Genomic DNA, 15,360 nt, shown 5'->3' on the forward strand with positions numbered 1-15,360 from the left:
AAATCAGACAAACTGAAAATTTTTCAGTGGTCTCTTAATTTTTGCCAGAGGTGTATATCGATGAAAAAAACTCGGCAGAAAGGATCATCCAAACATCTTGGAGAATTAACCACAGATCTTCGGTAGATGTAGACTTTTACAAATAATTCTGTCTCTTCATGTAATCCCAGACAGACTCGATGATTTTGAGATTATGGCTTTGTGTGGGTCATATCACCACTTCTAGGACTCCTTGTTCTTCAGCTCTTAATGACATTGGTTGAATGTTTGGGTCCATTGTTTGGGATAGGTATCCCAAGAACTAGGCTCTGAAATGTGAATGGAGCGGTAGTCAATGGTGGGGGTCCCCAAACACTTGGACTCCTAGAGATCTAGTAATCACCTATGCAATAAACGGGGTCATAACGTCTGAACTTTAGACTACCACTTTAAAGCCTCCACAGTAAAGGGTCTCAGCTAAGTTTTATGGGTTATTTCTGACAACAAGGTTGTCTAATGTTCCTGTGACAACCAGCAAGTCTGAAACAAAGGTTACATACTTATGGTCACGTGAAGACCGCTCGAGCCAGAAAGCAAAGTTGCATCCTAACAATGTGAAAATTAGCCACTGTAAGGACTCCGCAGCCAACAATGCTTGCAAAAATTTTGCTCTGGTTTGAAAAACTCTTTTAAGGAGCAAGTGACTAATATACTTTTCTGGCATATGGGACCCTTGCTGTCCTTCGTCTACTCATTTTAATAATAATAGTCCGAATGTCAATTCAGCTGAAGATTAAAGGGAACCTGTCACCCCGTTTTTTGAGATTGAGATATAAATACTGTTAAATAGGGCCTGTGCTGTGCGTTACTATGGTGTATGTAGTGTTCCCTGATTCCCCATGTATGCTGAGAAATACATTACCAAAGTCGGCGTTTTCGCCTGTCAATCAGGCTGGTCTGGTCAGGTGGGCGTGTTCACAGCGTTCTTTTCTTCCCCAGGTTTCCGTTGGTGGCGTAGTGGTGTGCGCATGTCCAAGGTCCGGATTCCCTGTGCCCACGTGAAGACACAGCGCGCGATCTGCACTGTCATTCCTTTCATCGGTGCGGGCGGCCATCTTCCTGGGGCCGCGCGTGCGCAGATGTAGTGCTCTGCTGCACGGGGCTTCAGGAAAATGGCCACGGGATGCCGCGCGTGCGCAGAAGAGATCGCGGCGGCCATTTTCCCAAAGCCGAGATGCAAACTCGGCTTTGGGAAAATGGCCGCCGCGATCTCTTCTGCGCACGCGCGGCATCCCGCGGCCATTTTCCTGAAGCCCCGTGCAGCAGAGCACTACATCTGCGCACGCGCGGCCCCAGGAAGATGGCCGCCCGCACCGATGAAAGGAATGACAGCGCAGATCGCGCGCTGTGTCTTCACGTGGGCACAGGGAATCCGGACCTTGGACATGCGCACACCACTACGCCACCAACGGAAACCTGGGGAAGAAAAGAACGCTGTGAACACGCCCACCTGACCAGACCAGCCTGATTGACAGGCGAAAACGCCGACTTTGGTAATGTATTTCTCGGCATACATGGGGAATCAGGGTACACTACATACACTATAGTAACGCACAGCACAGGCCCTATTTAACAGTATTTATATCTCAATCTCAAAAAACGGGGTGACAGGTTCCCTTTAAGGGTTTTTTCTTTTTGCACAAGTTATCTCGCTTACTCAGCGAAAGACGGATATAAAGCACAATAATGTTAGGTTATATGTTGCTAAAAAGGAATATACCGTATTTAGTAGAAAAGCAGCAAGTCTGTTAGTAGGGATCGTAAATCTGGCTACACGGCTCTACATTGCGGCTCGGCCCTCCTCAGCTTCATGGTACAGCTCCAGAATCAGTCACCACCTTGTTACTTATTTGCTGGAGGCCGCACGCTGGTGCCAGAATGGTTCAGCTGGACACGTCATTGCCGCGGATTTCATCACACACCTTTATTGCAGCACTAATGTATATTTATACCAGTATATATCAAATAATCAGCTTCAATTCAGACCGACCGACATACCTATTGATGTAACTCAATGCAACATATGTTGGCTGCTGAAGTTCCTGCTTCTCCAAGATGCGTGGATCTGTGTCTGCAATACAAACAGGGAACAATTCTATTAGACCCCACATGATGCAAAGAATATACAATATGCTGAGTAATATATTATCTATCAGCTATATTCAGAATCTGACCTCGTATTTCCAGTACCTGGTTATTGAACATCAACTTTTGCACCTTACTAGCATTTTAGTTTGGGACAGGCAAGCTATTGGACAAGGGCAAAAGCTAAAAGAAGTTCCAACACCTATAATGCTGGAAGAATACCCAAGAATTACTGCCTGCTCCAGTTATAAGCTGACTAAATGTAAGACAATATTTAGCAATCTGCTCTTATATACAGTAGTTATAAGGTTCTTGGCATTTCTACAACTTTTTTTGTCAACACAAATGTATTATATACAGTATATGACAGGTTGACTTGAAGATGACTTTCTGTGCAGAGTCTGTAGTATTACACATGATGGGCACTTCTCTGCACAAGGAAGTACAAATTTGTCCTTCTTAGTCTTATTAGCAGCTAAAGAAGCCCGCTCAAAATTTTAATCCTCTTAATATATTGCAGTCATTCTATTATATAGCACTGTGTACTTACAATTGCTCATTTTGTCTTTCTACCCAGATATTTTTTCTCTTTTCCATTATGTTTGTGACATCAGGTGATTAAAAACTGATTAGCTGACTCCTTCTAAGCTCAATGTCAAAACAAGAGGTCTCTTTTCCTGTTTCTACATAGAGCAGAGAAAAGAGAATTATCTGGGTAGAAAGGCAAAATAAGCAATTGTAAGTACAAAGTGCTATATAATATGATGACTGCAATATATGAAGAGGATACAAACTTTGATAGGAGGAGTGCTTTTTTATTCAAGGTCCAAACTGCACAAAGTCTCCATCAATCAGTGTCAACTGGGGCAATTTGCATGCTTTAAAAAAAAAAGATCCAGTGAACAGTTAAATATTATGGCGCTACCTGAACACATTCAAATGCATAGCAATATGGACGTCTACCTAATGAACCGAATGCTGATGGACACACATGCTCCGTCACCATTCCCTGCCTCTGCCTACTAAAGAACAACCAATAGAGTTAGCTTTCTGCCCTGCTTTTCAGTAAAGGAGCAGCAGGAAGACAAAGAAGGGACTGTAATGTTGGCTGCCAGAGGGTGAAGGAGATTGATTTCATCCACAGTTTGCCATCCGCAACACTTATTAGCAGCATCAAATAATTGTACAAAACATTTAACACAATTCAAAACAAAAATACTACTTCAAATCGTGTATATCTAGTGTGATATTGATTCTTTTTAATGGGCTGTTTTGTAAACTAAACTGCTTAAAAAAATTGCATTACAGTACCCATATATGCCATAGAGTAGTATTTTTCCCATGCACATTTTCTACTTTTTCATGGATTTGTTTCCTTTCTTATACCAAACTATGATTCTATATAACAATAGAACAGGACGAAACCCCAAACCCTTCCTACTTTTTTTTTCCTTCCCTCCAGCAAATTTTCTGACTTATTTTAATTTATTATTACTCCATGTGACATATTATAGAAATATGCTATTAATTCACCATTAAGGTTCTGATTAAATATGACTGCTCATTCCGCCGTATATCTTCCCTTTGTCTATGCTCAGGGAATGGAAGGAGACATATATCAGGGCAGGGAAATAAGCTGGCGTACAGAAGGCACTGCGGCACTCACAAATTCGGTTACTTTGTGATTTGTGCTTTCTGACAGTTGCAAATAACGTTCATTCAGCATTTTATCAAACTCTACCTTGCATCACTGTGTGGAAAGCCTCCTGCCTCTAAATTCAGCTACCTAGAAAAAACATGTCATCTGAATCATACATATTCCTGCTCAGTTCAGCCTGTTTTATTATGTTGCCAACCATGCTCCATAGGATATATATTACTGGCTGAAATTGACTGTCAAAGTGTATCTGTTCCCTGCCACAGGCTCGGAAAGATTTAACCCTTTGGGCTCTTCAGTCTTTTTAATACCCCCCGGTCAAGGTTCCTGATTGCAGACTACAGCAATGCCTTACCTCACCGCAATTAATGGTAACGTTTATGGCAGGGAACCAATAAAATATTTATGTCTATTGAACAAGCGCAGTTTCTCCAGCTTCTTAAAGTAAAATTGATTTTTGCTTAAAAAGTTTGTTAATGTGAATTAGTTGACCTAAACTAAAAAGCTGGGGTACTTTCCAAGTCTGTTTTTTTTTCCTTTTCATTCCTCTTGACAATTATTCTCAAATCATATAAAATGTAAAACTGAAATTATCATAAAGTACAGAACAATACCACCTAAAAAAATTAAAATGTAATATTTTCAATAGATAAAATGGTTTATAGATAGAATTAATCAAAGAATAAGTTGAGAATTGAAAAAAAAAAAAAACCTCCACCAGTTGGTGTTTCCTCCTTTGCTGGCACCTTTGCCAGTTGGTGTTTCCTCCTCTCCTGGTACCTTTGACGGTTGGTGTTTCCTCCTCTCCTGGTACCTTTGACGGTTGGTGTTTCCTCCTCTCCTGGTACCTTTGCCGGTTGGTGTTTCCTCCTCTCCTGGTACCTCTGCCGGTTGGTGTTTCCCCCTCTCCTGGTACCTTTGCCGGTTGGTGTTTCCTCCTATCCTGGTACCTTTGCTGGTTGGTGTTTCCCCCTCTCCTGGTACCTTTGCCGGTTGGTGTTTCCTCCTATCCTGGTACCTCTGCTGGTTGGTGTTTCCTCCTCTCCTGGTACCTCTGCCGGTTGGTGTTTCCTCCTCTCCTGGTACCTTTGCTGGTTGGTGTTTCCTTCTCTCCTGGTAGCTTTGCCGGTTGGTGTTTCCCCCTCTCCTGGTACCTTTGCCGGTTGGTGTTTCTTCCTCTCCTGGTACCTTTGCTGGTTGGTGTCTCCTCCTCTCCTGGTACCTTTGCTGTTGGTGTCTCCTCCTCTCCTGGTACCTTTGCCGGTTGGTGTTTCCCCCCTCTCCTAGTACCTTTGCCGGTTGGTGTTTCCTCCTCTCCGGGTACCTTTGCTGGTTGGTGTGTCCTCCTCTCCTGGTACCTTTCCTGGTTGGTGTTTCATCCTCTCCTGGCTGGGCCTCCATCCGGTTCTTGGCGTATCCCAGCCCCCTGTTGTAATATCTCATCACGTGACCACTACAACCTCTGATTGACTAGATGAGTCACATGGGATGGAATGTCTCCAGAGGAGGCAAGGATGTGCCAAGACTGGCTTGGGAGTCGTACTAGGAGAGGAGGAATCACCAGTGAAGTTATCGTTTTTCCCCACAGTGGAACCCCAAATAAACTCAGGAGTATAGTATTATTACTACTTATTTAAGCACAATGGGGAAATAAGGTGGTTAAAAAAATATGGAAAGAAAATCTGCAGAGTATCTGGAATGTCTTAATATAGCCTTATTATTTGAATACAGTTTCTATTATAAACATATTTTAAATACATGATGGTATTTACCTTTATTTGACTATCAATATAAATACAATTTCAGTATTCATACAAGCCACAAACAATAGGCTGTTATTTTCTGCTTTCTGCAGCTCATTTGTCGTCTTTGCTGTGTAGACTGGGTCAGAGTCAGCAGAGGATTTGGGATTTAGGGGCAGATGACTCTTCTATTGTATAACTGGAAGTTTAGATAAAGCAAGATAGAAATACTAAACATACAATCTGGATTCAGTATGCCCATTGCTTGTGAATCTCTGGACTCTGGGGAATTCTTATACTTCCTAGTGTCGTGACATTTTTCTAATCATTTTAATGGATTTCAAGCACTGCAGCTGCCACAAAGCAAACACACCCTTATTTACTGTACAGATAATATTGGAAGTGTGTGCATCAAACATGTCCACCCTCAGAAAAGATTTTAAAATTGAAAAATAGATGCAACTATTTTGCAATGATCTTGAATGCAGTGGGGCTCCAACATCACCCGGCTTTTGCATTCAAAGTCTATGGGACTAACAGAGATATTAAAGCAAACCTGTCATCAGGATTTTGCTCAGTAAACTACAGGCATTGTCAGGTTGGTGCTATTACACTCATTAATATGATGCCTGGGTTGAAGAAATCTGTTTTCTGGTTCTTGTTTAATCTGTGTTTGCAAGTTTGAGTGAATGAGATGCTTGTGTTCTGGGGCGGGCCTGTGGGGGGGTCTTTTTTTAGTGCTCTTGTCTCATCATCAGCAGAATATTAAATGCGCAGTCACAGTATTTAAAATAGGAGGCAGGTCACTGGAGGTTTAGTAACCGGTCATTTAAGCTCAGAATGATGATGAGGCCAGAGCACTACATAAAGCCCCACTCACAGGCCGCCCCAAAAGCACGAGCATCTCATTAATTCAAAACTGTACACACAGATTAAACAAGAACCACAAGTCAGATTTCTTCAAGCCAGGTATCATTTTAATCAGTGTAACAATGCCAACCTGACAATGCCTGTAGTTTACTTAGCAAACTCCTGATGACAGGTTCACTTTAAGTTCAATGTTTCTCAGCAGCTTATTGCCACCACTAGGGGGCAACATTGGTATACAGCTAAATACAGTTCTAATTGACCTGAATAGTCATAGAGGAGGCAGCCACCAACTGATCTGTGTGTGAGCGAGGTGGAATAATAATAATAAAAGTAGCACTAGAACTCCAAAAAGTGGATTAAAATAATTTCTGCTGCTGGATGGTTAGGGTAGGTACCCATGTTCAGTAGTTGGCAGTGCTTTGGATGTAGCACATGTCGCTGCGTCCAAAGAGCTGCCGGCTATTGAACGCAGGTGAATCCGCATGTGTTCACTGAATGGTGCGGAATCACCGCGTCCCATATATTGTGTCTCCTCCGCAAGATAAATAGACATGCTGCGGTCTGGGAAGACGCGTCGCATGTCCGTCTCTGCAGGTAAGAAGCGGGCGTCTGTGCAGGTATAGTTCAAAAACCTGACCTGCACATCCAAACATAGACTCAGTGTGAACAGGTGCTGAACCTAGAGTCGCCAACTCGTATATAGTTAAGTTAGTAAGGCAGCACACTGCAGCGCTAAAACATGCAAACTTGAAAACACGAAATTTGAACTGCATTACTGCACTAGAAATATGAAAAATGAGAGCTTTTAGCGCATAAAAATGGCCAATTTTATGTGTACCTGGTAGCCCCTTTACGGCATCTCTCTTATACCAGGTCCTACGCTTGCCTTACCTCGCTGAGAATAAACGTCTCCATCTGAATGGGTACATGTGAAACCTCTTCTTAGACTAAAATTCTCTCTCTCTGTGGAGGGGTATTGGACCTGCTGTAATTAAAACACCTGTGGCTAGGAGGCGGAGTGCACGATCAGAAGGCTAGAGAATACATTTCAAAAACCTGACCTGCACATCCAAACATAGACTAAGTGTGAACAGGTGCTGAACCTAGAGTCGCCAACTCGTATATAGTTAAGTAAATAAGGCAGCACACTGCAGCGCTAAAACATGCAAACTTGAAAACACGAAATTTGAACTGCATTACTGCACTAGAAATATGAAAAATGAGAGCTTTTAGCGCATAAAAATGGCCAATTTTATGTGTACCTGGTAGCCCCTTTACGGCATCTCTCTTATACCAGGTCCTACGCTTGCCTTACCTCGCTGAGAATAAACGTCTCCATCTGAATGGGTACATGTGAAACCTCTTCTTAGACTAAAATTCTCTCTCTCTGTGGAGGGGTATTGGACCTGCTCTAATTAAAACACCTGAAGCTAGGAGGTGGAGTGCACGATCAGAAGGCTAGAGCAGGGGTCCCCAACTCCAGTCCTCAAGGCCCACCAACATGTCATGTTTTCAGGATTTCCTTAGTTTTGCCCAGGTAATAATTGCATCACCTGTGCAATGCAAAGGAAATCCTGAAAACATGACCTGTTGGTGGGCCTTGAGGACTGGAGTTGGGGACCCCTGGGCTAGAGAATACATTTCAAAAACCTGACCTGCACATCCAAACATAGACTCAGTGTGAACAGGTGCTGAACCTAGAGTCGCCAACTCGTATATAGTTAAGTAAATAAGGCAGAACACTGCAGCGCTAAAACATGCAAACTTGAAAACACGAAATTTGAACTGCATTACTGCACTAGAAATATGAAAAATGAGAGCTTTTAGCGCATAAAAATGGCCAATTTTATGTGTACCTGGTAGCCCCTTTACGGCATTCAATACTCCATTCAGATGGAGACGTTTATTCTCAGCGACGTAAGGCAAGCGTAGGACCTGGTATAAGAGAGATGCCGTAAAGGGGCTACCAGGTACACATAAAATTGGCCATTTTTATGCGCTAAAAGCTCTCATTTTTCATATTTCTAGTGCAGTAATGCAGTTCAAATTTCGTGTTTTCAAGTTTGCATGTTTTAGCGCTGCAGTGTGCTGCCTTATTTACTTAACTGTGCACGTATAGTTGGCATGGGATTTCTTGAAATCCCATCCACTATGTTGTAACATCTGGATGCTGCAGGTTGGACGCTACAAAAGTTCGTTGGTCCAACCTGCAGCGTTTACTGTGAGAACATACCCTTAGAAGAACACTGTGAAGAAAACTTTATAAAACATACCCATACAGATGTAAGAGGTTCACTGAACATAGCATTGCAGCCTTGTGTAGGCTCTAGAATACCGCCAACCAGACAAAAGTTTATTTCTGGCTATATGTGGTAATGGCTATTTAGACAGCCAGCGATTTTGGCAAAACGTATTAGAAAGAATGGTGAGCGGGCGAGGATTACCCAGACGCCCCTACAGTTCCACTGATTAGACAGGTGCACAGAATCAGTACATCAGGAAAAATGTGAAAGTCCTGTAGATACCGGAGCGGAGCAGAATTAATAATGATAAATATAGTTATCTCTAATGATTTCCTGACGTACGCCGGGCATACACGAGAACAGCCTGACTTTGCACTTTCCAGCCTGTTAAAACACAAAATTCCTGAGACTTTTCCAATAAATTATTCTAAATCTGTACGAGCGCCGGCCATTATTAAAAGGCAGCTCTGTATATCACGCGGCATTTTTTCATCTCCTGCCACTTTTACGATAGAAAAATATCTTCATCATATGAAATTATGTGCGTCTGGGCTGTTACCACCTCTTCTCCATATCAATTATTAGTGCACAGTAATGAGACGAGCTGCTGTACGGGCATGAACAATTGGTCTTAACTATAACCTTTACAGCTGTCATGGCAGCCTCCAATATGCAATTAAAATGAAAAATAAGCGCACGCCGAGGATTCATACATATTACTTCTAATAACACACCGAAACAGACAACGGCAAGAGGGTGGCAGCACCAGGAACATTAATCAGGGCCTGAGAAGTATCCGTGGCACCATCACTGGGCATCAGTGCGCAGAGCGTTTAGGAGATACCAGGGTATAGACTGACAATTTTTTTTTTTTTTTTACAATATTTTCACTAACCTTTTCAAAAGAATTTGTCAGCACAGAAATCCTGCGGCCTAGTATAATAGCAGCGCTCCTGAACGGCTGTGAAATCGCTAACATTTGTCCTATTGCTGATTTAGAGAGGTAAGTCCCTCTGAAAATCACCTAGATAAATAAGACAAATAGTTCTCCTCTTACATAAAGTCTAACCTGAATTATTAATGTTTGCCAGTATAATGCCCCTTAGGGTTGTTACAGATTTTCATAGTTCCAAATTGATAATTTACTATCACTGTTTTAACTTAATCTCATCCACATGCTAGTTCTCTTTTTTTTTGTGCAGAATCCGCATAAAAATGGCCTTTTGTTGGGTTTTATAAAGCTGCAGAATGTCAATTTCTGTTGTGGAAATTCACCTTTTTGGAGCAGATTTTACCCATTGACTTGAACGGGGATCATAAATCTGCAAGTAGTCTGATTTGGTCACATTTTTGGTGCACAAAACGTACCTAAAAACACATAACTAAGTGCGGAAAGTATGGGTGGATTTTAGATGCAGAAACGCTGCTGATTTCAGTTTAGAAATCCGGATGTAAAATCCACACCAAATATGTAACATGTGAATTCTGGCTGAGCAGTAAAATCTGATTCTAGACAAGAAATTAACTTGCTGAAAATTAAAGAAAAAAATAATTTCCACGTTAATTACGCACACAGAAAAAGACAGAATGTTAATAACAAACTAAAACTCATCCAATTTGCTGGTTCTGTAAAATTCGTGCGGAAAATCAGTGAAGAAAATCCAACCAAATTACACAAGTGAACAACCCAGCCTACAGGCACTAGAATAGTGTTAGTGAGGGCGGCAAGGTTTCAATTCAGCAAATCCCAAAAATAAAATGGACATCTTTATTTAAAAAAAATGGTTAAAAAACATATTTAAAAACAAGAAAGGAAAATGGGGAAGGAAAGAGGGTGATAGAATCAAATGAAGAGGTGACGCGTTTTGAACTACATGGGCTCATAATCGTAGCCTACTATAATAGTGTGAATTTTCCGTACGGATTTCTAAACTGAACACTGTACGATTTCTAGATCTAACTGGCATTTCTTGTCATTTAATGCGTTTTAGTTGCGAAAAAGGGTTAAAACACTGCATTAAAACAATGCTAGGCTTGCAGTTTAAGCTACAGATTTAGGGTCCGGTTTGAAAAAAATTGCTAAAATCCAAACCAAAAAACGGATTTCCACAAAAGAAACTGCCATTCTGCGGATTTAAAAAAATGCAACAAAAGCCGATTTCAGTGCGGATTCCACATCAAAAAACAACGCAGAATGTAGATGAGATCAAGGTAAAACTCATTCACTTTGCTGGAGGCGACTGGATAAAATCTGCACCAAATCCTCGGAACGCAAATCCATTCTGTAAGTGGTTGTCATCCACTGCTCCCCGCAAAGAAGATCCAGGGACTGTAGAAAGAGAATATACACCTCTCTAGCTTCTCATTCATAGTACATTGATATTTAGCATATATTTCTGATTGACGGTGGCCCAACTACTGGGCCCCCCCACAGATCAAAAGAAGAGGGGGCTAGTCTGTTGTTTGCGGAGGCAAGCTAGCCACATGTATGCAATCACACTCCATTGAGGTCTATGGGAAATTAGGAAATAGCTCGCTTTTCAGATAAATCTCCCTCTTCTATTCTAGGGCTACATATCACATATGTATGGCAGCTTTACTGTAGTTACATTATGAGCCGTGCCTTCTCTCCTGAAGGATTTACATATGAAATAATGAAAGTTGCGAGCGACAGTTCACTTTGGATTGCAGGCAATTCCATTATTTTTATGGGGTGAACAGCCTCTGAAAAAGCCAAGTGTTGGCCCAAGATACAGAGCGCCAGAGCCAGCAGTCACGTCACACAGCAGGCTGACTTGTGGCCTATACAGGCAGAAAATTCGGGGATAGGATTTTTCTACTTGTGCTTACATCTACATTGTTTTTAGCATTTCTAGAAATAAATTATGTTCCAAACTTTTATGAGTATAAAAAAAAAATGTAGTTTTGTGCACTGAAACATTACACAGTTCTAGAATACTTGTATAAATAGCACGCCCCCTGAGGAAGCGGGATTTATTGTACGCAAAACGCGCGTTGGGGTAGTTCACCTGGACCTGGACTGGACTCACCACCAGCATGGGTAATTAACTTTTAATCTTTAATTAATCATTTAATATATGTGCCTTCTTTGGCACGGCTATTGGGGGAAATGCACAGCGGCAGTACCGGTACCTATTGAGTTATATCTGCTAGTTAATGGAGCTGTTGCACTTTTCCTATAGCCTCATGTTTAGTATGGGAGTATACTGGTCATACATTTCATCATAGGCATTTACAACCATATATATCCAGTAGTATCTTAGTCCTCGATCCTAGGTTTGTTTTGATGCACTATGGATTTTGTTCACGAATTTTTAATGATGATAATTTTTCAATAAAATATTAATGTGAATATTATTTTGGCTACCTTCTGGACTCTTAGTTCTCCTTGGATTTAGTTCTAGAATACTGTACACTCTCTGGCCCAAATTCATCAAAGATGGCGTCATTTGGCCCAAAGGTCTACTGCACTCACTTCAACGTCATCGCTCCTTATGTATCAAATGTGTCATCACAATGATAAATTTGGCAGAAATAACGCCAGTCCAGTTTTTAATCATTTTTTGCCAAACTTCTCAATGTCAAAAAAAAGTCTGAGACCAATGTGTCAAATGAAGCAAATTAGAAATGAATTTTGAACAAATTGAAACTTTTTGACCCCGATTCATCCAAGTAATTGGACCCGAATTTTAGTGTAATACTTTCACAATAGTCACACCAGTTTCTTCCAGCTCCGCCAAAATGGGCGGACGCCACTTGTCAGACACTCCGGATTCATGAAGTACAATATCTCTGCATGAATCGGCAGCGTCTTACTCCACCATGCCCCCTCATCAGGGCCAGTGAGAAAATCAACGATCTTCATGAATCAGGGTGAAAGCTGCAACCTGTCTACAAAATGAAACTTTTTTTAATACTTTAATTCAAAAGTGCAATCTTAAATATGTCCGCTCTTCTCATCATTTTTAAGTCTGCAGCATATACTAAAAAATAGTGAAATAAATTGTGTCACAAATAGAAAAAAAATCTATCCATCCATCTATTAACTATCTGTCCATCTATTATTTTATTATTATTATTACATTTTTATAGCGCCATTTATTCCATGTGAAAGGGGCAAATATAGACAAATACATTAAACATGAGCAAAAAACAAGGCACACAGGTACATCTATCTATTACATAGCTCTTATCTATCTATTATCTATCATCAATCTCTTATCTATCTCTTATCTATCTATCTATATCTCTTATCTATCTATTATCTATCTCTTATCTATCTATTATCTATCTCTTATCTATCCTTCTATCTATCCATCTATTATCTATCTATTATCTATCCTTCTATCTATCCTTCTATCTATCCATCTATTCTCTATCTATTATCTATCCTTCTATCTATCCTTCTATCTATTATCAATCATCTATATCTCTTATCTATCTATTATCTATCTATCCTTCTATTATCTATCGCTTATCTATCTATTATATATCTATCTATCATCTATCTCTCTGATCTATCTTTCTATCTATCTAATCATATATTTATCTATCATATATTTATGTATCTCTAATCTAACATGTTTATCGCTCATCTTTTATCTATCCATCTTTCTGTCTCCAGTCTATTATCTATCTATCCATCCATCTAATATCTATCTATTATCTATCTGATCTATTTATTATCTATCTATCTATCTGATCTATTTATTATCTATCTCTCTATCTAATATCTATTTATCCATTAATCTAACATAAAACATGAAATTAAAAGTTTCACCTTTATGGTAATTAGGTAGGTCAGCCACATAGGATATTCTCTTATTCTCTTCTCGATCACTACCTGATCAGCAGTCAGGGGCGACCGTTAATCACGCGAACGAGTAATTCTAGGGAGATACAGCAAAATGTCTTTCTGTTTTGTGCAGGAGCAAAACTGTTCTAATTCTGAGCCGCGCATAAAACAGATTTAATAAAAGGTCAAACCTGGAAGCCAACATGGAGAGCCGTGAATGAAACGTATATATCGCTAACTAGCAGATCATTAGGCCTTTTTACATGGTGTAATGTTTTTGTAGCTTATGGTAATGTGGACTGATTTAAAAGCTATAATTATCTCCGTGGCCCATGGCACTTATTAATGGGCAATTCAATTTGGCAAAAACCTTCATTAATCAAAGCAGCCAACGGTAGACCCTGAGAATTAAGGTAGAAATAACAAGCGGAGTAAATCACCGCCGTGTTTAATAAATAGAGTTGAAGTCTGGAAACCTATATATATATATATATGTTTCCCAAAGAAAGGAAAAAATGGAAAGGGAATTTTAGTTGGCAATTGTACTTACTGTACATGCCTCTGTAACCCTTGCCGGCTGCCAAATTAATAATATACCGGTAGTCTAATAATATATGATATAATTGTACTTTGGTCCTGAAAAATACATGGTCAGATATAAGAAGTATCGTTTCGCCTTGTGGAGAGTGACATGATAAGCATGTTGAGGTGAGGAGACTTAAAGCCGCAATGCTCCTCTGGGAAATATGCAAATTGTCTCTTCAGAGAGGACTAGAACTCTAGTGCCACCTATTGGAGGTAGCAATACTAACAGTCAATGTCAACCCTTTAACGCAGGGGTCCCCAAACTACGGGCCGCATTTGGCCCCCGGAGGCCTTTTACCCGGCCCCGCCGCAATTCACATGTTCCTCTAGCTTCTGAGCGCCCGGCGCTATGCAGAAGCGAGAGTTCCTACAGACCTAGATAAGCACGTCCAGTGGCGTAGGAAGGAGGGTGCAGGGGGGGGCGGGCCGCCCCGGGCGGCACAATGCGAGGGCGGGGGGTGGGTCACCGGGCCGCGACCGGCGCAGGCTGAAGATATACCCCGGATTATCGCTGGAGCCGGCCATCTTCTGGAGGCCGCGCGTGCGCAGATGTCATCCCGCGGCCATTTTCCTGAAGCCCCGAGAAGCCTAGAACTTCCCGGGGCTTCAGGAAAATGGCCGCGGGATGACATCTGCGCACGTGCGGCCTCCGGAAGATGGCCGTCGCCAGGCTCCAGCGATAATCCGGGGTATATCTTCAGCCTGCGCCGGCCGCAGTCCGGTGACCCACCCCCCGCATTGTGCCGCCCGGGGCGGCCCGCCCCCCCGCACCCTCCTTCCTACGCCACTGGACGTGCTCATCTAGGTCTGGAGGAACTCTCGCTTCTGCATAGCGCCGGGCGCTCAGAAGCGAGAGGAACATGTGAATTGCGGCGGGGGCTGGGTAAAAGGGATTTTCACAGTTTTTTTATAGTCTGGCCCTCCAACGGTCTGAGGGACAGTGGACTGGCCCCCTGTGTAAAAAGTTTGGGGACCCCTGCGTTAACGAGCCTTGTCACATGACTTAGGATAATAGCCAAACCAGAATCTCAATTTGCAGACACTGTGTTTCGGGGTACTGCCCCTCGTCAGTGCAAAGTGGAGATCTGGTTTGGCTGGTTTCACCTCCAATAGGTGGCACTAGAGTTCTAGTCCTCTTCCTCTCTGAAGAGACAATTTGCATGGTCAGATATATGTATGCATCTATAGTACTGCCACGTGACTATGACTTGCTTTTGCAGATGTCAGTACTGATGATAATGCTTGCTTAAGGAAAAATATATATAAAATACTAAACAAAAAAAAAAGACGTAGTTGTGGATTTGCTGGGTTCTGGAAAGCTGC

At 41.6% G+C, this 15,360-nt stretch overlaps 1 protein-coding gene across 1 annotated transcript in view; it reads right to left on the bottom strand.

Annotated features, from left to right (window-relative positions):
- The window catches only part of JAZF1 (JAZF zinc finger 1), a 346,728-nt gene that overhangs the window by 160,370 nt on the left and 170,998 nt on the right, over positions 1–15,360 (bottom strand). Inside the window, exon 2 of the mRNA XM_069729918.1 lies at positions 2,038–2,110. Within this exon, the coding sequence (XP_069586019.1) occupies positions 2,038–2,110 (73 nt within the window). The remainder of the gene's footprint in view (positions 1–2,037; positions 2,111–15,360) is intronic.

The sequence above is a fragment of the Ranitomeya imitator genome, chromosome 6, assembly GCF_032444005.1.
Source record: "Ranitomeya imitator isolate aRanImi1 chromosome 6, aRanImi1.pri, whole genome shotgun sequence".
NCBI classification, from domain to species: domain Eukaryota; kingdom Metazoa; phylum Chordata; class Amphibia; order Anura; family Dendrobatidae; genus Ranitomeya; species Ranitomeya imitator.